The 24,131-nt window shown below is 43.8% G+C and overlaps 1 protein-coding gene across 1 annotated transcript; it reads right to left on the bottom strand.

Annotated features, from left to right (window-relative positions):
• Nucleotides 1–20,178: 20,178 nt before the first annotated feature.
• On the bottom strand, nucleotides 20,179–22,713 carry LOC123123119 (dnaJ protein homolog). The gene is made up of 6 exons (XM_044543567.1): nucleotides 22,431–22,713; nucleotides 21,634–21,802; nucleotides 21,403–21,544; nucleotides 21,038–21,314; nucleotides 20,750–20,948; nucleotides 20,179–20,658 (listed from the first exon to the last, which is right to left on the bottom strand). The coding sequence occupies exons 1-6, from the start codon at nucleotides 22,581–22,583 to the stop codon at nucleotides 20,333–20,335; spliced, it is 1,266 nt and encodes a 421-aa protein (XP_044399502.1). The 5' UTR covers nucleotides 22,584–22,713; the 3' UTR covers nucleotides 20,179–20,332.
• Nucleotides 22,714–24,131: the final 1,418 nt, after the last annotated feature.

The raw sequence follows: 24,131 nt of genomic DNA, 5'->3' as shown, positions 1-24,131 counted from the left end.
CCTCGGCTGGACGGGAGGCTTCGTCAACACTTCATTAACCCGCACCGGGGGCTTCGGCGTCACTCTGCCGGCCCGCTTTGGCCGTGCTATGCCACCACTTCGGAGTGCCGAGCTCTTCGCTCCGCCACCTTGGGACCGGCTTGGGGGATGGAACCTTGTCCTGCATCAAGCTTGGACCGCGTCATCAATGCCGAACACATTAACAAGCTAAGTCGCTTTCATGCTCAAAAAACTTTCGGTTTTAATTTTTTTTCGGTTCGACCAAGCGTCATACTTCCTTGTCAAAACTTTGTTTGTGACGCACAAATTCAAATACCCTGTTTACTTGGGGGCTTCCTTCATGAAGCTTTTCCTCTTGCATATGATTATACTTGTACGGCTTCGTTCCTTGTTCGTGTATTACGCCACAATATGCACCATATTGACTTAAGTGTTCCGCAAGCTGGGTTGCCTGGCTCCTGTGCTTACCCCTACGTTCCCGATTGTTCGGCTAGGGAGTAAAGGGAGCACCTCTGCGATTGTCACGACCGGGTCATCCGAGCTCTGACCTCAGACTGGGTGAAGCCGAAAGCTAGCGCTCTTATTGTTTTCAATCATGGTCGGCACACAACGGAACTCATGAGTACAAAAAATCTATTGCACAAGTCTCATAGTAATAATGAGCACCGAAGAAAGGTATCGGTGGGGGTACTATTTTCTTCGAAGATGCTTCTTACACTTCGTCTGTAATATAGCATAAGTTCCCTGAGCGCGCTTTGTCTGTTACAGCCTTATGGCCTGGTTGCCTGGTTATCGGAAACACTGCCGATATACTCGACAGGTGGAGTACATAACACTCTTCGGCCCTTGACCGAAGAGGGAGAAGCCGACGGTCGGTTAAGACGCGTTTAAAGTTCGGGCGAACACAGATATGATATAAGTACTTCGGTACATACAATCATTATACATAAAATAAACATATATCACCAGTATTTGTATTCAGTATACAAGCGCTGCCTTCTGTAATTATCGTTATAAAGCCATAAATATGCATCAATTTGACTTAAGATTTTGGCCAAGCTGGGTTGCCTGGCTCCTGTGCTTACCCCTACGTTCCCGATTGTTCGGCTAGGTGGTAAAGGGAGCACCTCTGCGATTGTTACTACCGGGTCATCCGAGTAAGTACCTCAGACTGGGTGAAGCCGAAAGCTAGCAATCTTAAAGGATCACATTGGTCGGCAACGACGGAAGTGAAAATTTTGGTTTATTAATACCATAGAGTTCGGGAACTTTCCCTGAACTAAATCCTCAATATTTTCCTCCCGCATTGATCAGAGGTGAGGTTTCATGATCATGGTCGGCATGATAACCCAAAGAAAGGAACCGATAGCGGGACTATTTTCTTTGGAAGATGTTTCTTACGTTAAAAAGTAATATATCATATCTCTCTGCGTACCTTTGTTTATAAAACCGTATGGCCGGATTGCCTTGTTTTCCATAAATCTTCGCCCTTATCACGGCTATATAAAGTAGGAAAACACTCCTCGGCTACTGACCGAAGAGGTTGAAGCCGATGGTCGGTCAACAAATTTTTGTACAATGCGAATCTGAGCATTAATGATGTAAAGTACTTGGGTACATAGAATCATTACACATAAATTTTGAGCAAAAATCAATTTTTTCTCAGCCAATCTTTTAAAGAGTCAATGACACAGTCTCTTTGAGACGCCCGAGCAGCTGACATAACGCTCTCATAGTTCCTTATTGGCATTAATTTCCTTTCTTTTGAGTCCCTTGAGGCCTACCTTGGCGAGCTCAGCTTTCGTTAGCTCTAACTCCTTTATGAGATCTTTATTCTCTTTCCGAGAAGTTTGTGTTACACATAAGCAATTTCTTTTCAAATGGATATCGGTCCTTAATTCGGCCACCCATGCCCACAATAAGGCTCGGGGGTTGCTGGGCTTCGTGCTCATTATTTATAAATATTAAAAGGGCACATCGATCCCCTGATCTGGTGTTGCCACCCGACCAGTGTCTCGGGGGCTACTGCATTGCCTATTTCAATGCAGAAAATTCCAACTGCCAAGTGTTCGGCTTGACCGAACTATGGGCAAACGTGTCTTCGGATAACAATAAGTACCATTTGGACCTATCCGGCGTCAAGCTAAATATATTACGGCAACTTTTCAAGACCCTCTTTCAAGGGCCCGTTCGCCGATCACTATTATCTCTAATATATTACACTGCGTTTCTATTCCTACGTGTGCTACCGAGCTAGGAGTTGATCCTTAGGCCGATTTCGCGCATCGACCTGAGTCTCAGGGGCTACTAGGATCAGCGGTTTCATGTTTTCCTTAAGGTGCATCTCGGGTTTTAGACCGACACACAACTTGAGGGCTACTAGTTATACATGTTGACAACGAATAAATTTACACGCATCGGAAATAAAATCCGTAAACAATCAGCCCAAGCCCGAGGTGGTGCACCACCTTGGAGGTAGTCCGGCATAAAGCTCGGATTTGAATGGCTGGATCCATAGAGGGCATTTCCGGCATTAAGCTCGGCTAAACTCCTTCAAACCGTTTTTGAACCGGGGTGTTCTATGACACCTTGGATATAGTCTGACGTTGGAGCTCAGATACGGTCCGGCGTTGGAGCTTGGACATAGTCCGGCGTGGGGGCTTGGATACAATCCGGCATTGGAGCTCGGAAGTGGTCCAGCGTGTGTGCTCGGCTACGAAAGATACCTCGAATACAGTCCGGCGTTGAAGCTCGGATGTGAGAAGACACCGCCGCACGGGAAACACTTCAAACCCGAGGTGTGGCATAAAATATAAAAAGGCATTGATAAAGGCCGAGAACTTAAAAGGGCTCCTTGGATACCCAACGTGTAAACTTTCCGGATTCACTTCGGCGATCCTCATGATCAAAGATGAGAGGATTTGTTGAACCAGTTTTCAAGACCGACGATCGAAGATGAAGAACAATTCGGAAGAATCGAGGAGCATCCCCAACTTGAAGACCGGTTCAGGGGGCTACTGGCGGTGTCCTGGACTAGGGGGTACTCACCACGTCGTCTCCCGATCAGTTGGATTGGGCCGAGGACCCCGGGGCCGAATACTTATGGGCCAGTTCAGACTGCCGATGACATGTACAAGGAAGATTCCACAAGACTTGGTGATCAAGACAAGGACTCCTCTCCACCGGCGTATTTGGCTAGGACTCCTGTAACCCTAGGCCTTTGGTGCATTATATAAGACGAGGCCAGGCTAGTCGATACGGGGATGATATATGCTAGATCATTATGACATTACTCATCATACCTCTAGGGCTTAGACCACAACATATGATCTCGACGTAGATCAACTCTTGTAACACTCATATTCATCAAGATCAATCAAGCAGGAAGTAGGGTATTACCTCCATAGAGAGGGCCCGAACCTGGGTAAACATCGTGTCCCCCGCCTCCTGTTACCATCGATCCTAGACGCACAATTCGGGACCCCCTACCCGAGATCCGCCGATTTTTACACCGACACACGGTACCGAAGAGGCTAGCAATGATGGAAGGGTGAGAGTGCGTATAATCCATGGACTCAACATTAGTCATAAAGAACTCACATACTTATTACAAAAATCTATTAGTCATCGAAACAAATTACTACGCGCATGCTCCTAGGGGGATAGATTGGTAGGAAAATACCATCGCTCGTCCCCGACCACCAATCATAAGGAAGACAATCAGTAAATACCTCATGCTCCAACTTCATTACATAACGGTTCACCATACGTGCATGCTACGGGAATCACAAACTTCAACACAAGTATTTCTACAATCCACAACTACCCACTAGCATGACTCTAATATCACCATCTTTATATCGCAAAACTATTGCAAGGAATCAAACATATCATATTCGGTGATCTACAAGTTTTATGTAGGATTTTATGACTAACCATGTGAATGACCAATTCCTGTCATCTCTCTAAATAGATATAAGTGAAGCAAGAGAGTTTAATTCTTTCTACAAACGCTCTAACAAATATAAGTGAAGCAAAAGAGCATTCTACAAATGGCGGTTTTCTATGTGAAGAGAAACAGGCAATCCAAACTTCAAATGATATAAGTGAAGCACATGAAGCATTCTATAAAGCCATACTCTAAAAAATATAAGTGAAGTGCAATGAGCATTCTATAAATCAACTAAGGACTATCTCATACCAGCATGGTGCATAAAAGAAAAGTGAAAACTAAATGCAAAAGACGCTCCAAGATTTGCATATATCACATGAACGAAACGAATCCAAAAATATACCGATACTTGTTAAGAAGGATGGGATGCCTTCCGGAGCCTCCCCAAGCTTAGAAGCTTGAGTCTCCTTGAGTATTTACTTGGGGTGCCTTGGCCATCCCCAAGCTTGAGCTCTTGCCTCTCCTCCTTATCCTCATATCGAGACATCCTCGATCTTCGAACACTTCATCCACACAAAACTCAACAGAAAGTTCGGTAAGATCCGTTAGTACAATAAAGCAAATCACTACTCTAAGTACTGTTGTAAACCAATTCATATTTTGTTTTTGCATTGTAGCTACTGCAATATAACTTTTCCATGGCTTAATCCACTGATAGAAATCGATAGTTTCATCAAAACAAGCAAACTATGCATCAAAAAACAGAATCTGTCTTAAACAGGACAGTCTGTAGTAATCTGAACATTCACCATACTTCTGGTACTCCAAAAATTCTTCCAAAATAAGGAAAAATAAAAAATTTGTATACAAAGATAGTGAAAATTGTTTCAGAACCGTTTGACGTTCCAATAAAAAATATAAAATCGCGCACTACAGCCAAAATTTCTGTCTTGCACCGCACAAACCAACAAGCAATGTAAACATCCTAAAGGAAAATCTTAGCACATTATTTTTATTTTTAAACTTTATAAAAGCACATTATAGAAATAAATGACTCTCTAAAACTTCCGGGTTGTCTCCCTGACAGCGCTTTCTTTAAAGCCATTAAGCTAGGCATAAAGTGCTCAAGTAATGGATCCACCCGGATCCCAAGGTATATCAAAGCCAATTTTAATCAACAATGATTTGTGATTTAGTAGTGAGCACAAAGTAACATATATCATGCAACAACGAATTATAAATCTCTTCCTATGCATCGGCATGTCATAAAAGAACAATTCAAGCACACATAGTAAAGGCCAGTGCGTAGTATAAGCAGTTTCTTGCAATTTTATCATATTGGAAACATGAAGATGCGGAGATGTAGTTCCTCTCTCATAATAATTGCAAGTAGGAGTAGAAAGCACATGCATATTATATCTATCAAAATCATCATGTGTAGTAGTGAAACGCAACCCATCAATATAATCCTTAATAAGGGCAAACTTCTCCGATATAGTGTAGTCGGGAGAATTCAAAAAGATAATAGGACTATCATGCGTGGGTGCAATAGCAACAATTTCATGTTTAACCTAAGGAACTATAGAAAGTTCATCTCCATAATCATAATTCATATTGGCATCTTGGCCACAAGCATAGCAAGCATCATCAAAAAAGGATATTTCAAAAGAATCAACAAGATCATAACAATCATCATAGCAATCATCCTTCGGTAAGCACGAAGGGAAATTAAACAATATATGAGTTGGAGAGTTACTCTCATTAGAAGGTGGGCACGGGTAGCTAATCCGCTCTTCCTCCTTTTGTTCTTCGCTCTCCTCATCATCTTTTTCATCCAATGAGCCCACAGTTTCATCAATTCCTTCTTCCATAGACTCTTGCAAAATATTAGTCTCTTCTTGGACAGCGGAGACTTTCTCAATAAATTCATCAATATCATAATTGTATTTATAATTCTCATAGCAATATTTAAGGATAGCTAAATTTTCAGGTCTATAAACTGAATCATCAAAATCTTCAAACTTTAAACAAAGATTCAATTTCACATGCACCCTTAAAAGCAACGAATTCTTCTATTTGTTCCACATCATAGTAATCATATATACCATTAGCATAAGAAGCCAAGGTTTTATTATCATTAAATCTGCATGAAAAGGGAAGGTGTGGAGCCTTCATCCTAGAGCAACAAGTATAATCATATCTCAAGCATAGTTGCCGAGCATACCAATGCAACATATGAATTTGATCCCATAATAGTTTCCCTTTTTGAGTCAAGAGATAATCCCTAAAGTATTCACGTTGATCCAACGTGTCTCCCATTATATAATTGAATGGGGTTTTCTGAGGATTATTAAAGTAGTGCATAATATCTTTCACATAATGAGCATCGAGGGTTTTAGGAGGTTCCCCATCTCCATGAGTGGCAAGTAAACCTAATTTTTTTGGTATTTCGTGTTCCATATCCATAACTAAAGATAGAGAACAACTTAGAACAGAAAATAAAAACTACTTAGTGATAAAGCAAACAAGCACACACGAGAATATTCACCCCACGCTATAACCCCCGGCAACGGCGCCAGAAAAAGGTCTTGATAACCCACAAGTATAGGGGATCAATTGTAGCCTCTTTCGATAAGTAAGAGTGTCGAACCCAACGAGGAGCTAAAGGTAGATCAAATATTCCCTCAAGTTCTATCGACCACCGATACAACTCTATGCACGCTTAACGTTCGCTTTACCTAAAACAAGTATGAAACTAGAAGTACTTTGTAGGTGTTGTTGGATAGGTTTGCAAGATAATAAAGAGCACGTAAATAAAATCTAGGGGCTGTTTAGATAAAGACACAATAAAGTTAGTATAGCGAGTGTGGAAAAGTGGTGGTAGGAGTTGCGAAATTGTCCCTAAGCAATTGACTACTTTACTAGACCGATAGCAAGTTTTATGTGGGAGAGGCCACTGCTAGCATGTCATCCCTGACTTGGAATTCTATGCACTTATGATTGGAACTATTAGCAAGCATCCGCAACTACTAACGTTCATTAAGGTAAAACCCAACCATAGCATTAAGATATATTGGTCCCCCTTCAATCCCGTATGCATCAATTTCTATGCTAGGTTGAAGCTTCTGTCACTCTTGCCCTCCAATACATAGTCCTATCAACATACAACTAACCCTATGGTGTGATCCACGCGCGCGCTCATATGATGGGCACCAAAGGACATCAACATAACCACAAGCAAATTAAACCAATCATAGCAATTCACCAATTACCGATAGGACAACGAAGATCTACTCAGACATCATAGGATGGCAACACATCATTGGATAATAATATGAAGCATAAAGCACCATGTTCAAGTAGAGGGTACAGCGGGTTGCGGGAGAGTGGACCCCTGTAGATAGATGGGGGATGGTGATGAAGATGTTGGTGAAGATGACGAAGGTGTTGGTGTAGATTGCGCTGACGATGATGGCCCCGACGGCGTTCCGGCGCCACCGGGAGAGAGGGGGAGAGAGCCCCCCTTCTTCTTCTTCTTCTTCCTTGACCTTCTCCCTAGATGGGAGAAGGGTTTCCCCTCTGGTCCATGGCCTCCATGGCGGCGGAGGGGCGAGAGCCCCTCCGAGATTGGATCTGTCTCTCTATGTTTCTGCGTTCCCGATTCTGGCCTTTCACCGTTTCTTATATTCCCGGAGATCCGTAACTCCGACTGGGCTGAAATTTGGACACGATTTTTATCCGGATATTGGCTTTCTTGCGGCGAAAGAAGGGCACCAACCGCCTTACGGGGTGGCCACGAGGGTCAGGGGCGTGCCCCTGCCTCGTGGCCCCCTCGGGTATCGTCTCGCGTTGATTCTTCTTCCCAAAAATCACATATATTCCAAAAAAAAATCTCCGTCAGTTTTATCCCGTTTGGACTCCGTTTGATATGGATTTTCTGCGAAACAAAAAATATGCAACAAACAGGAACTGGCACTGGGCACTGAATCAATATGTTAGTCCCAAAAATAGTATAAAAAGTTGCCAAAAGTATATGAAAGTTATATAATATTGGCATGGAACAATAAAAAATTATAGATACGACGGAGACGTATCAGGCAATTGATAGAAGAGCAAATAATTATGACGATATCCAAGGCAATGATCATGTATAAAGGCATCACGTCCAAGATTAGTAGACCGACTCCTGCCTGCATCTACTACTATTAGTCCACACATCGACCGCTATCCAGCATGCATCTACTTTATTAAGTTCATGGAGAAACGGAGTAATGCAATAAGAACGATGACATGATGTAGACAAGATCTATTCGTGTAGGAATAGACCCTATCTTTTATCCTTAATAGCAACGATCATGCGTGCCTCGCTACCCCTTCTGTCACTGGGTGAGAACACCGCAAGATCGAACCCATCACAAAGCACCTTTTTTCATTGCAAGAAAAATCAATCTAGTTGGCCAAACCAAACCAAAGTTTCAGAGAAGAAATACGAGGCTACAATAATCATGCATATAAGAGATCAAAGAAGACTCAAATAATATTCATGGATATAGATCTGATCATGAACTCACAATTCATCGGATCCCAACAAACACACCGCAAAAAGTCATTACATCAAATAGATCTCCAAGAACATCGAGGAGAACATTGTATTGAGAATCAAACAGAGAGAAGAAGCCATCTAGCTACTGCCTACTGATCCGTAGGTCTTTGGTGAACTACTCACGCATCATCGGAGGAGCATCGATGAGGATCATGAACCCCTCCGCGATCGTGTTCCCCTTCGACAAGGTGCAGTAATAGGGCTCTAGATTGGATCTCGTGGTTCTGGAACTTGCGACGGCTGGAATTGTTTTTCATCGACTCCCCTAGGGTTTCTGGAATATTTGGGTATTTATAGAGCTGAGAGACGGTGGAGAGGACTCCCGTGGGCCCCACCATCCACCTAGGCGTGCTAGGGGCCTCTAGCGCGCCCTGGTGGGTTCTGGGTATGGACATCCTTGGCTTTGTTTACTCCAAGCTATTTACATATGCATAATTATTGCGGTCTATTTTCTTCACCAGTTATTCATTGATCCACGATTTTACTTTCTTCTATACGTTCATATTGTATTTGTGATTCCTATAATTTGTCCATTCTTGGTTTTCTTAGGAGGTTCTATAGTTGCTAGCAGTCTACTTTTGCTTAAGAAAAATTCATTGTTGATGCAGGTGTGGCCTCACTCCCCGCCCCAGTTTTGTGCTTGGTGATGTTTTACCTCTCCTTTTCCTATCTCATGTTCTTCTTAGTTTTTTTGTACAATGGGGGCTAAATGGTAGTTTGATTGTGTAAAAATGTATGTGAGTTCCTTAACAAAAGCATTGGCATTTGAAATATATGGAACTATTATTTTATTTGGCTATAAGACATTTTAAATGGACCATGACACTCCTAAATTTGTGTTTATGAAGATTGACATCAAAGTTTCTCCAATATCTGTATGTGAGTTCCTTCGAAAAAGCATTGGCGTTTGGAATATATGGAACTATTATTTTATTTGGCTATAAGACATTTTAGATGGACTATGACACTCCTAAATTTCTGTGTATGATGATTGAATGTGTGGATTGACATTAATGTTTCTCCAGTATCTCTTGCTAATGAAACTATTCCCATGCATGTAGAACTATACCTGGTCATGCTATGTACATAAACAAGTAAAAACAAAGATCAGTGACCAAAATCAACTATCAAATTGGTATATGATTGACTGTAATTGACAAATCTATCTATAAATAGAGGTACAAGTGGATAAGATCTAAAACATACACCTCTAGCTCTCTTTCACTTCACATAACAAGCAAGCCAACAAGCACACTACCAAACTCCCAATCGCATAACCAAACATCTTCCTATCCGAACTCCTCCCCGGTAGCAATGTTGTCTAGGTCCTTGCATAATTAGCCATGACACCACGCTCTTTCATGTGAAAAAAAACTTCCTTGCATGTTGCTATGATCTCCCAAGCTTCTACAAATAAGAAAGTACAAGGACCTGAACTCGCTAAATACAAAAATAATTTCACGGCATCAGCAGGCTTTCAAACGCATTGTTCGGTTTCCCGCATTTAAAAAACAACATTAGCGCGTGCGCACAGGCTTTCTGATGTGCCTGCTAGTATTGTATTGTTACCACTAAGGATAAAATAATGTGGTTTTCTCATATTGATTGACTTCCTGTCTACATTATATCATCTTGCTTATTGTGATACTCTGTTTCTTGCAAACTTAATACCTTGAGACGCATGCTAGATAGCAGTTTTGGGGTGAAGTATTAGTAGTAGATGCAGTTGGATTAACGATCTACTTATCACGAAGGTAATGCCTATATGACATTATGCCATGAGTGATCAGAGTGATGAATATTGCAATTCGATCAATTGCTAAACTGTAATTTGTTTACCATGCCATTCGCCTGCTTTCGAGAGCGATGCCACTAGTGAACCTATGCCCCATGGGTCTATTCTCCATTACTAAATTTTGTTGGGAAACATAGTAGAAAACAAAAAAAAGCATCCTACAATCAAATCAAGAACACTATGAAGATTCATATAGAGGTTTAGGTCAGATCGTTACCAACTCCGAGTTTCAACTGAGGAAGAAGAGTCGGCGTAGATCGTACTGAAGTCCCTTGAACCATTCATGAACGATCCCTCGAATGAAAGACCGAAAGCATGACCTCTCTACATTTTGCAAGCGTACGGTCTTCATGATCCGACAACCTTTTGCCGTCCAAAGCTAATCTACATTGGAGAATTAGAGGGAGAAGATTAGAATCACACTGGACTTCTGATTATGAGGACTAGAGAGGATTAGACCTAGCTCTAATTGGATCAACTAGAACTAGAGAACTAGAGGAGCCTCCAAAACTTGTGTCTACAAGGCCCAGATCCTCAGGTATATATAGGTTGGAGGAGAGAGGAGGGGGTGTCACAAGGGGAGAAGGTTTCCCTTCTCACTTGGGCCAGCCGGGAGGGCCGCCCTTAGGGCGCCTCCATCTAATGGGCCTCATAGGCCCATTAACTTTTCCCCTATAGGCCTTTTTAGTATTTTTCCTGGCCCGATATTTAAATAATTATAAAAGCTTATTAATCATTATTAGAGCCTTTTATGCTTAATTTAAGATCTCCAAAAACATTTTCCACCTATATATTTATTTACGGCATTACCCGGTAAACCCCAAAACCCTTCCAGTAACCCCAAAACTATTTATAATATTAATGAAACCATTTTATAAATATTTTCTCATAAATCTTTCTACACCAACACATAGTAGATTGTCATTCCCTCAAGCTTGTGACCCTGTAGGTTTGGTAAAACATAGACATGAACAAAAAACCCCTTTTGTTCAATGATCGATAATGTAACCGTGGACATCCATATCAATCCCATACACGAATGACATTCGAGTGAACATTTGGTTATCATATGCTATTCCTTTTGCTTGGCAATACTTTAAAAAACAAATGTGAGATGTATCGGTATCCTCTTGAGTCACTCTCATGCTCACTATACCGGTCTCCTTGTTACCGGTTTTGGTCTACTTTCTTATTGACATGTTCCGGCATCCCTGTGACCTAGTCACCTATGTCTGGCCAGATGACGATGGATGCCGTCACACCGAGAGGGCCCTAAGAATATCTCTCCATTTTCGTCGGAGGAGCAAATTCCACTCTTGAGCTATCTAGACCCTTGTCAGACTTTCCGATGAACCTGTAAGTTATCCTTATGATCATCGTGTTCAGATGATGTTTGAGCAACCCCAAAGTCCATCGTACGGTAAGAAGTGACTACGATATTCTCATGGTCTAAGGAACTAAAGTGTGTGTTAACGCTCTGTGTTATAATGATTGACTTGTGACAAAAACATCTCAAAGTATAACAAACAAGTTGGGTCAATTCAATATGACCGTTCTTCCAACGTCATATTCTCAAAATTGTTTCGGAACTATCGTTACATTTAACGATATCCCAAGATCCGAAAAAATATGATAAAAACAATACTTGAGTTAGTCTTAGAGGCGAGACTAGAAATCAGGATTTACCGTTTATCATTCCGCACGTGCATGTGTGTGTTGTGTGTGTAGTTGTTTCTCACGTTGCTAGCTTGGGAGATTCATACTGGATTGATAACCATGGTTCTCTAACTGAGGGAAATACTTGCTACTTTTCTGTTTCACCCTTTCTCTTGGGGTAATTCCAACAAAGCCCACGGGATTGGCAAGTTCCCATGGGCATTTGGTGAGGAGCCTCCAACTGGAGCTCGACACAAATGACATCCTCCATATCTCTGAAGTACCTGTGAGCTGGTTGACCATTGTGTACCCTATGGCCTCAAAGATCAGATAGCCAGATCAACAATCTTTCACACTGATTCTGACTTGTACCCGACATCCAATGATCCATCTATAATGAAATCTATGTTCTCGCTCTCAATTTATGGTTTAGCCAGTATATATTGTACAATTTCATTCATTTGTTAATTTGAAATGCACAAAGCTAGGGTATACTAGTATCAAACTTAGTAAAAAAATCTATCCAGAAGATGAACTTACCCATGTGACTATGTTAGGGGTGAGCCAACCATGGATTACCTCGCGGCCCGAGATCAACTCAAGTAAAATAACAAAAAAGATGTACATGTCACTCTTCTCACTTGGCTGCCCAGACATATGGTACCTACCATCAAAACTACAAATGATGTGCATATATGTTTAAGAATTCAATTTTCAAACCAACCAAATGAACCTAAAATGTATGAAGCTCATGAGAAAGAGAGAAGGGGCCTTACTCTGGAAGTCTGGATCGACATATCTGAATGTCCCATGAGCTCCTCTTGACTGTTGAGGTCCATAAACTATTGGTAGCTGACATCTATAAATTTTGCTCACATATGTATGCTTGTTAAGTAGGATGTTAGTGCTCTTTAGATCTCGATGAATGGTTGGGGTGCATCCTATATGAGATACTCTATATATGAAACTAAAAATGTCTGAGAGAATAATAATTATGTAATACATGTGATTAAATGCGGGATTAACATGTCGTGGAGGAGGGGGGGCTTTGCCCCCACACCTCAATATGTCGCGCAAGTCAACCAAGTGCATCATACCAAGATATTTGCTTAACCTATCTGCATTGCACAGAATATATTTTAGTGGACAAGATTTTCTGCACTAAAGTCTATTAGTAGTAGGTACATAGGCGAGATAAATGATGATCCTTTGTATGTATCTCCTTTTCGTTATAGTCGCATAAGCAACGAGTTCCTATCACTGCTAGTTGAGCATCTCACGGAACACTTGGCACACATTCAAACCATGAATATCATATAGGTCGACAATTCCCATGGGCATTTGGCGAGGAGCCTCCAACTAGAGCTCGACATGAACTTCGTCTTCGATATCTTGGAACTTCCTCTGATACGGACGGCCGCTGTGTACCCTGTTGACTCACACACCTGATAGCCAGATCAACAATCATTGACTCTGACTTGCACCTGACATCCAATGATCCATCTATAATGAAATCTATGTTCTCGCTCTCGATTTATGGTTTAGCCAGTATATATTGTACAATTTCATTCATTTGTTAATTTGAAATGCACAAAGCTAGGATATACTAGTATCAAACTTAGTAAAAAAATCTATCCAGAAGATGAACTTACCCATGTGACTATGTTAGGGGTGAGCCAACCATGGATTACCTCGCGGCCCGAGATCAACTCAAGTAGAATAACAAAAAAGATGTACATGTCACTCTTCTCACTTGGCTGCCCAGACATATGGTACCTACCATCAAAACTACAAATGATGTGCATATATGTTTAAGAATTCAATTTTCAAACCAACCAAATGAACCTAAAATGTATGAAGCTCACGAGAAAGAGAGAAGGGGCCTTACTCTGGAAGTCTGGATCGACATATCTGAATGTCCCATGAGCTCCTCTTGACTGTTGAGGTCCATAAACTATTGGTAGCTGACATCTATAAATTTTGCTCACATATGTATGCTTGTTAAGTAGGATGTTAGTGCTCTTTAGATCTCGATGAATGGTTGGGGTGCATCCTATATGAGATACTCTATATATGAAACTAAAAATGTCTGAGAGAATAATAATTATGTAATACATGTGATTAAATGCGGGATTAACATGTCGTGGCGGAGGGGGGGGCTTTGCCCCCACACCTCAATATGTCGCGCAAGTCAACCAAGTGCATCATACCAAGATATTTGCTTAACCTATCTGCATTGCACAGAATATATTTTAGTGGACAAGATTTTCTGCACTAAAGTCTATTAGTAGTAGGTACATAGGCGAGATAAATGATGATCCTTTGTATGTATCTCCTTTTCTTTATAGTCGCATAAGCAACGAGTTCCTATCACTGCTAGTTGAGCATCTCACGGAACACTTGGCACACATTCAAACCATGAATATCATATAGGTCGACAATTCCCATGGGCATTTGGCGAGGAGCCTCCAACTAGAGCTCGACATGAACTTCGTCTTCGATATCTTGGAACTTCCTCTGATACGGACGGCCGCTGTGTACCCTGTTGACTCACACACCTGATAGCCAGATCAACAATCATTGACTCTGACTTGCACCTGACATCCAATGATCCATCGATGATGACATCCGTGTTATCGCTCTCGATTTTTGGTTTAGCCAATATATATTGTATAAGTTCTTTCATTTGTTAATGTCAAATGCATAGATCCAAGATATACTAGTATCAGACTTACGAAAAATATCTATCCACAAGATAGACTTACCCATGTGATTATGTTAGGAGTGAGCCCACCATGGATTACCTCGCAGCCTGAGATTGGCTCAAGTAGAATAACAACCAAGCTGTAGATATCACTCATCTCACTTAACTGCACAGACATATAGTACATACTCATCAAAACTATAAACATGCTGCATATAAGTTTAAGAACTCGATTTCCAAAATAACCAAATTAACCTACAATGTATGAAGCTCACGAGAAAGAGAGAAGGCACCTTACCCTGGAAGTCTGGATCCACATATTTGAATGTCCCATGAGCCCCCCTTGACTCTTGAGGGCCATCAACCGTTGGTGGCAAAAATCTACAAATTTTCCTCCCATGTTATTGTCAAGCAGGATGTTATGGCTCTTCAGATCTCGATGTACATCTTGTATGGACATACTCTATATTTGAAATTCAAAATGTCTGAGAAAATTTGTAATACCTTTAGTTAAATGCGGGATCAACATGCAGTGAATGAGGGGGGGGGTTGCCCCCACCCCCAACATCTTGCGCAAGTCAAGCAAATGCATCATATCAGAGATATGCTCAACCTATTGCACATAATATATTCTAGTGGACAAGATTCTCCGCACTAAAATGTATTAGTAGTAGGTACATAGGCGGGATAAATGCTGATCCTTTGTGTGAGTCTTTTTTCTTTCTAGTCGCATAAGCAACGGTTCTTATCACTTCTAGCTGAGCATCTCACGGAACACTTGGTACAGATTCAAACCATGAATATCATATGAGTCGACAGCTCCCATGAGCATTTTTTGGGGAGCCTCCAATTGGAGCTCGACACGAACCACGTCCTCTATATCTTTGGTGTGTACAGCCGTTGTGTACCATGTGTCCTCACACATCGGATAGCCAAATGAACAGTCTTCAACTCTGACTTGTACCTAACATCCAATGATCCATCGATGATGACATCCACTTTCTCGCCCTCGATTTGTGGTTTAGCCAGTATATATCATATAAGTCATTCATTTGTTAATGTCAAATGCAAAGAGCCAGGATATAATTGTGTCAAACATAGGAAAAAACACATATCCATAAAACGCACTTACCCATGTGACTTTGTTAGGTGTCATCCCACCATGAATTACCTCGCGGCCCGAGATCAGCTCAAGTAGAATAACACCAAAGCTATGTATGTAAATCTTCTCACTTAGCTGCCCAGACGGCCAGACATATGGTACCTACTCATCAAAACAACAAACGGTGTGCATATAAATTTAAGAATTCAATTTCCAAAGCAACCAAATGAACCTACAATGTATGAAGCTCACGCAACAAGAGAGAATAGACCTTACTCTGGATCCACATATCTGAATGTCACACGAGCTCCCCTTGACTCTAGAGGGACATTAACCATTGACTTCGATAGGCCGAAATCTACAGGTTTGCTCCCATGTTGTTGTCAAACAGGATTCTACTACTCCCTCCGTCCCAAATTAAGTGACTCAAACCTGTACTAATTTTGTACTAAAGTTAGTACAAACTTGAGTCACTTATTTTGGGACGAAGGGAGTACTATTTTGATCTCGCTGGACAATGGTTAGGATACATTCTGTATGGAGATACTCTATACTTGAAATTCAAAATGTTCAAGAAAACAAAAGAAATTTTGTAAATACTTTGATTACATGTAGCAAAACAATTAGACAAAACCTTATGTTCTTTTCAAGTAGGATGTGAGTTGTTTTCCCTCTGGAGACACGAGCGACTAGAAAACCTTGCCGCTGCCGCCAGGAGAGCCAAACCTTCCGGCGCCGTCCTCCGGCGGCTCCCCTCCGCCGACGACCTCTCAGTCGTCGGTGGTGAGGAGGGTCGTCGGATCCCACGCGTGCAGATTGTTTAGCTTTAGGTTTAGGCCCTAGTAGCTTAGTTGTTTGGTTGTTCATCGTCTTGGCTTCGGCGGCGGCAATGGAGACATTGAATAAATAAGTTTCAGATCCTTCCCCCGATGAGGTGATTGGTCCTATGGTTGGGGGTGAATTTGGAAACCAGTTTGTTCAAGCAAGGATGGCATGGTGGTGGCATCCTCGTGGTGGACCTGTGTCCTCGTCCTTCGCGGTTGCGACGACGTTTGCTCCAGAGCCGGCGCGGAGCTTGAGTGGTAGTCCAGGAGCCAATGCAGATTGTGGTATGCATCGGCGGCATCTGGAAGATGGTGGATAGTGTGTTGGGTTCGAGTTTGTGGATAGTAGATGTAGTTTTCTCCTCCGACGTCTTAGTCGTGTGGGGGTGCCAGATCTAGAGTTCGATGGCGTGTCCGGGGTGTTTCATCGGTCTGATTCGTTCAACGGTAATGGTTTTGCCTTTGGTGAGCCACCATGGAGGTCCGCAAAGCTATATATCAGGGATAGGGCCACTTCAAACTCGGGTGTGAAGGTGATTCGTCGTTGTTTTCTTTGGTGGTTGTTGTGGTGGTGCCAGAGGCAAGTGACGGGCATTGGTGTCAAGCTGAGAGGATTCTTCGGTCTTGATTGTAATTTCATTTCTTGGCTGGTGTTCCTTTGCGCTTTGCTGTCTTTTCAGTTTTGCCCGATCAGTGTGTACGTTGCTTGTACTATGATCCTTCTGATATAAATGAGACACGTATTATCATGCAAAAAAAAGTAGGAGATGAATTAGGTGATGCCTTACATTGCAAGGTTCATTGCTGACTTAGCACCACAAGAATTGTTTTTTTTTCTCTGCGCTCGATATAGGCGACGGTGCCGACAGATTGGGCTCCTTCCAGCTTTGTCGGCTAGCCTTTGGATTCTCTTCCCTCACGTCTGCTGCTCTGGCTGCGGATCGCATGGAGATGCATCCTAATGCCTTGGCTCCGGGAAAGTTGTTTAGATTAGGGTTTCTTCTTACATGGGCGGCGTTTAGGCAGATGCCGAGATGGCGGGAAGGTGCATCTCTGTTGGCCATAGTGATCGTTCGATAGCCCAATGAGTTTGATGTAATTTTAGTTATGTTAAGATGCTTTGTACTTCTGATAAACATTTTCTTTATAGTTTCGGACCCTTTGCAAAGCTGAACGGTAGCATCTGAAGTGCACTTCAAGTTTAGTGACATGGTACATGTCTCGCTTACGTTTTCAGCACCGACGTTTGCACATATATCACTTGTTTTACTGTATTATTTTTATCTTAAATTACTTGTTTTAGATTTGTCCAGATACAGATGTATCTACACACTAAGACAAGTAATTCTGGCCGAGGAAGTACTTCCCATGTTTGCTCCCAATTGTTTTTAGTTGGCGTTTTAGCAGTGGGCGCTTGCCCCGCTCGGCATGGAGTAATGTACTGCACTGCAGTAGTACGAAGCTCTACGTATGATTTGTTTAACTCCACCCCATGTGATCCACTCCGCACTCCTCAATTGTTCACACCGAGTTTAAATTCGTGATCCGTCAGAGTGCGGTACACGCACACACGGCTCCATTCAAGCTGAGGTAATCCCGGGAGTACACAACCACCCCTGGAATTTCATACTCTCCGTTTTAAAATATAGTACTTCCTCTATTCCCGTGCTTCAATTTTGATTATAAATTTAACCAACGAGACCGGCTGCGGCGGGAGCAAAATTATACCAGTGAATTCGTATTCAAAAAAAGTTTTCAATTATATAATTATTTCTCCCGCAGCAGTCGGTCTCGTTGCTAAATTTATGATCAAAGTTGGACCTCGGAAAGCGCGGATGCACTATATCTTGAAATGAAGGGAGTACTTGATTAACTGTGGCTGCCAGCGCAAAAAGAAGTTAACTATGGCCGCTTGTGCAAAGGACAGAAAAGAGAAAACTACCCCACAAAATATGAAAAGGGACGGAAAACTACAGCAACGCAACGCGACATGGAGTGGAAGACATCCAAAAGGGTTTTGCTTCACCTCCACGCGGAAGGTAAAGGCCAGAGAGAAATAGACCGGTTTCACCCTTTCGTTGCACTCGTCTGACCCACACCGATTAGCACCTCGCAGCCGATTGTCATCTGCTCTCCGGAGAGCAGATACGTTCTCCGCTTCTTTCCATTATTATTTGTCTGCTGGTGCGAGCTCAGAATCCACAGCACTGGCTGATGAGGCTCCAAGGTCAACTGCCTCTAACAAAAATGGCTTGGAGGTCAACTGGCAGAGGCAAGTAGACGGTAGAGTATCGTTTACCTAGTTGAGGTGTACTACTGATTAATATAATTTTTTTCGCTAGTAGAGCGGGCATGAATATCCAGCTGGAATAAATAAGAAGGCATTTTGATTACTTGAGTGGCCTGCTTGCCTGCCGGTAGTGATGCCTTCACCAAATGCTCCCCTTCTGACTAACACCCGAATCAAGCAAAGCACAGGTTCAGGGCAAGCACTCCCCTTCCTGCCGTTGTTTTCAGTATTTCTCACACCCCACAGCGACAGGTGACGTGCTTATTTATTTATCTCGTTTGAAGTTTGGGCGACAAGCTCGGCGCTACTGCGATATGCAGGGCGTCACTGGCCACAGGCGCTGAGCAAGAACATGTGCCTTTCGGCACGGCAGCTCAGGCAACTCCACAATGGATCATCAAAATCGTCTCCAAAATCTGGATCGGAACAGTTCGGACATTTTGTCAACAAAATTGTTCAGACCACTTTAGAAGTTCAAGATCCATTGTCTCAGTTTGTTTCTTGTTATGGAGTCAAAGGACGGGGACCTATGATGTACAATGACCGGTTATAGGTGGCCCTTCCAGTGATGTCAGCCATGTCTGGTTTTGTTCTTCAGAATTCTTCGCACAGCCAGAGCTACGCTGTCTGACCGTAGGCGGCTGAGTTGTGGCGCAAATTTTCTTGCAGCATCCGCTACGGTATGGGGTATGGGTTGAGTCGATAATCACCGGCAAACAGCCAGGGCTACGCTGTTTGACCGTAGGTTTTGCAGCTTCCACGCATCCGCTAAGTTGTTTGCTCAGGTGTTGTCTCGCCGAGGCTCTCTTTGAAGCTGTGTGCGTGCAGGTGGTTTCTTCTATGAGGTTGTGATGGTTTTTGTCCGGTTCTTCATAATTAATTAAGCAATTTTGTTTTCGCTCAGTTTTTTCTAATTAACTGAGCAACTCCTTTTCTTCTCAATGAATGCAGAATAACTGTCATATGTTTATCACGTCCTGTCTAGCCTCGACGCCCTTGTGCGGTGTACCACACGAAGGGCACCCTTCATACCGATGAATTGTTGTTGAACATCGACGGGCATAGAAACTAAGATCAACAAATTCGATCTCAACTTGAGATTGAGATGAAGACGTCCGACGACATGCCATCGTCGTGAATCCGGAGGAATAGGCAAGTCTACTAGACGTGATGTAAACCGGATCCGTTTAATCCCAAGTCCCATGAAACAAACATGCTGTCAGCTCTGCCCATTAGAGTAGCCAACTACATGGCAACTCTGCTCATCAGCAGCCAACTACTCCGGCAAAAATGCCACGGCAAGCAAAACAAGGAAGGCAAATAATTTTCCTGGACGACCCGGTATTGTTCAGTGAAGTAGTTACATCATATACTAGCACCAAAAGGGTAAGAACCATAACATGGAAAACTTGAGAACAACAGAAACGAATTCATCTGCTGACTGACGATCACAACATCCTGCCTGCCTACTGCTGGGCGCACTGCACCCGCTGGCCGCCGCCACCGGGCATGTCCTCGTCCTCGTCGTAGGCCTCCTGTGCCTGCTGCTGCTGTCGCCTCCGCATCTCCTCCTCGATGTCAATGTCGTAGGCCATCGTCTCCTCGCACTCGTCCAGCTCCATGTCCGTGTACTGCGACGCCGGCTTGGGCGGCAGGACAGTCTCGAGCGCCTTGCACTGGTCCAGGCTCAGCGAGTCGGGAAAATCAACCGTGAAGTGGATGTACAGCTTGCCCTTCATGAACGGCCTCTGGTACATGGGCATGCCCTCGTCGTTGATCGCCTTGAACGAATCTGCAGAAACATTTAGATAGATGATGAGCATCAGTTGAATATCTATATCTGAACCAAATCAGATGATCATTCCAGGTTCATCAACACTTACCAGGCTTGACGACTTCGCCAGGGTTGGACTTGATGAGCAGCTGCCTGCCGTCCAAATGAGCCAGGACATACTGGAAGCCACACAGTGCCTCGGTCAGGGTCAGGGTGTGCTCGTAGAAGAGGTCATCGCCCTTCCGCTTGAATTTGGGGTGCTCCTTCTGCTGGAGGACGAAGATTATGTCTCCAGTAACAGTATCAGGCTGCATGACACAAGCAAACAGATCAGACAAGGTAAAAGGCACAACACATACAGGAAAACATAGTGCTCCTACTGAAGTGCGACCCATACCGCTTCATCCGCCTCGCCGGGGAAGGTGATCTTCTGCCCATGCTGCATTCCCTTCTCGACCACCACCTCCAGGACTTTCTTCTCGTGCACCACCTTCTCGCCTTTGCACTGCCCACAGCGATCCTTGTCGCTGATGGTCTCCCCACTTCCCCTGCACTCATTGCAAGGCTGCTGCATTTGCTGAATCATTCCTGGTCCCAGCTGCCTTATCTGCACCTTGTAACCAGCACCTTGGCAGCCGGCACACTTCATCGAAGCCCCGGACTTTGACCCCTTGCTGCAGACAAATGAAGTACGGTTAAAATTCAGAACTTGCAGCACCCGCTAAATGCAAGGTTGCACACGCAAGGGACAAAACAACTTACCCATTGCACTTCGAGCAGAGCACATTGCGGGCAAGAGAGAGCTTCTTTGATGTTCCGTTGTACAGTTCCTCAAGGCTAACCTTCAGAGGATGAACCACATCCTCACCCCTGCGCTGCCGCCTGCCCCTACTGCTCCCGCCACCTGTAAAACACAATGCCATGGTTAAGTCAGATCAAAATACAGGCAGACCACAATGGCAAACCAAGTGGTTCAGTTCACATATGACTTACCTCCGAAGGGGTTGCCGCCACCACCAAAGAATGACTGGAAGATGTCAAAAGGATCATGCATTCCTCCACCTCCCATTCCCTCCTTGAGGGCATCCTCACCATACTGGTCATAGATCTCTCGCTTCTCAGGATCACTCAGAACCTCATAAGCCTGAGCTAGCTCCTTGAACTGCAATATGACAAACCGTTAGTTAGCCAGCTCAACCAGAAAACAATGTCTTCTGCAAACAGATTAACCGGCCACAGCATCAGGACCCACTACCCAGCGCAAAGCTTGACCCACCCAAGCACCAGTGCTCAGCTTTAGTTTAGCTAGGTTGATACATGGCAATAGGAATTAAACTATTGAATTGCGTTAAGACTGATAGGCAATTTAACACAGACATGGATTACTCATACATCATCATCAATTCAACAAAACATACCTGCATATGCTACAAGCTTGTCATGAATTGCTCAATTAATATCTAAAATCATCGGTTATGCTAATTTTAAGTATGTGAACAATTACAAACACACATGTATGACAGTACACGGACGATTTCAAGGATTCCATGCCGAATGTTAAATCAACTAAATGTTTCGTTCTAAAGCCGCCCGCAATCATCACGCGTAATTCTTCCCCCGCCCAAACCTATCTATAAAACACGCATCCACGAATTCCACCGCCTAAGCCCGTCGAATTCTACACCCCACGGCCCGTGCCAGATCCGCCTGCCGTACCAAATCTACCAGCCTAGCAATCCCCGTCGAGAACAGATCGGCAGGGAACGGAGAAGAAGAGATCGGGCGCTCACCTTCTCTGGGTCGCCTCCCTTGTCGGGGTGGTTCTTGATGGCGGCCTTGCGGTAGGCCTTCTTGAGGTCGTCCTGGGACGCGTCCTTGGGCACGCCCAGGATCTCGTAGTAGCGCGTGCTGTCGCTCTTCTTCGGCGGCCCGCGCCCGAACATCTCGCCGAAAACTCCAAGCTCCGCGGAGAAGACGACGAAGACGAAACCCTAGCTGGTTGATCCGGTGGAAGCGAGGTCGCCGGTCGGGATCGGTTTGTGAGGAGAGGTGGGGGAGGGGGGGCGGTCGTAGTTATAGCGGAGCGCGGGACGGGTGGTCGGGAGTGAACGCTCTCGAAGATGCGGGAGGGCAGGGGAGAGGCGGGCGCGGGCCGTCGGATCCGGATCGGGCGGTGGCGGGGGCCGAGGGCCGGGCTTCCAGATGCTTCCGGGGTGTTCTGGCGAAAGGGGGAGGAGGGTTCGGCGCAGAGGGAAGCGCGTGGTTGGGTTTGACTCCGGTAAGAGGACCGACCTGGCGACCTGGGTGCTGTAGCCTATTTGACGCCCAATTACCGGTGCTTTTACTAACCGGCGCACACCAGCTTTCGTATTGGGCTCGGCCCAATTACCTATTTTTTTGTGATATGGTTGAACACCAGGTTTCGTATAGTCCATCTCATTCAAAATCAATTAATTTATAAAAATGTTAATGTATTTTAAGATTCATGGATATTGTGCATTGTAAAGCATAAAGTAAAAAACAAATGATGACAATTCATTTAGAAAAAAATTGGACAATTGTGATATGGAATATTCTAGAACAAAGGAGAAGTGCTTGTGTTTTGAGGTGTGTGCATTATACTTAAGTTCAACCATGGAGTCTTCTAGATTGTACATGTGACAGAATCTGGTAGTGTATATGATACCCAACGGCCAGTAGTGCTTGAATTTGCCATCTCTGCACCGTCCGATTGGCTTCATCCAATGACCAACTTTTAAAATTATTCGCACACCATATAAGGGTATAGATATAGATATGGTCAAACCATAATAAGAGCATCTACATCCGGGCTTGCCAAATCCGCAACTCTATACGTCCGCGGACGCGCCCGGACACGCCCGCGGGCGCATCCGGACGGGCCCTCAGATTTCCCTCCCGGCATCCACATGTCCGACGTGCATGGACCCGGACTCTCAAATCCATGCACGTCGATCATAAAAGATAATGTCATGCGTAAATAACAAATATTGGTACGGAGCATAGATAGTGTTGACAAAAAAGTCATTTCAAGTGCACAACTCAAGCATTAGCTCCTTGGTATTCATTATGGGTCCACATGTGCTCCACAAGATCATTGAGTAGCTGCGTATGCAGCTGATGATCTCGAAGATTCTGATGCATTTGCAGAAAGTTCATAAGCTGAGCCGCATCTTGATCTTCTGGGATTTCAACTACTTCTCTAGGTGCTTCAAAATCACTCGTTTGGGCTACACCATCACCCTCATCCTCGACAATCATATTGTGCAGAATAACACAACATCTCGTCAGCTGCCACAAAGTTCCTGATTCCCACATCATTGCAGCACTCCGCACAATTCCCCAACGAGGTTGAAGCACACCAAATGCCCTCTCCGCATCCCTCCTAGCCGCTTCCCGCATTGTTGGAAAGTGGCTCTGTTTATTGCCATGTCGTTCGGGTATGGTCTTCACAAACGCCGCCCACTAAGGAT

The sequence above is a fragment of the Triticum aestivum genome, chromosome 5D (assembly GCF_018294505.1).
Source record: "Triticum aestivum cultivar Chinese Spring chromosome 5D, IWGSC CS RefSeq v2.1, whole genome shotgun sequence".
In the NCBI taxonomy this organism is placed as follows: Eukaryota; Viridiplantae; Streptophyta; class Magnoliopsida; order Poales; family Poaceae; genus Triticum; species Triticum aestivum.
The sequence above is the reverse complement of the archived record's forward strand: the minus strand, read 5'-3'. Positions and strand labels throughout refer to the sequence as shown.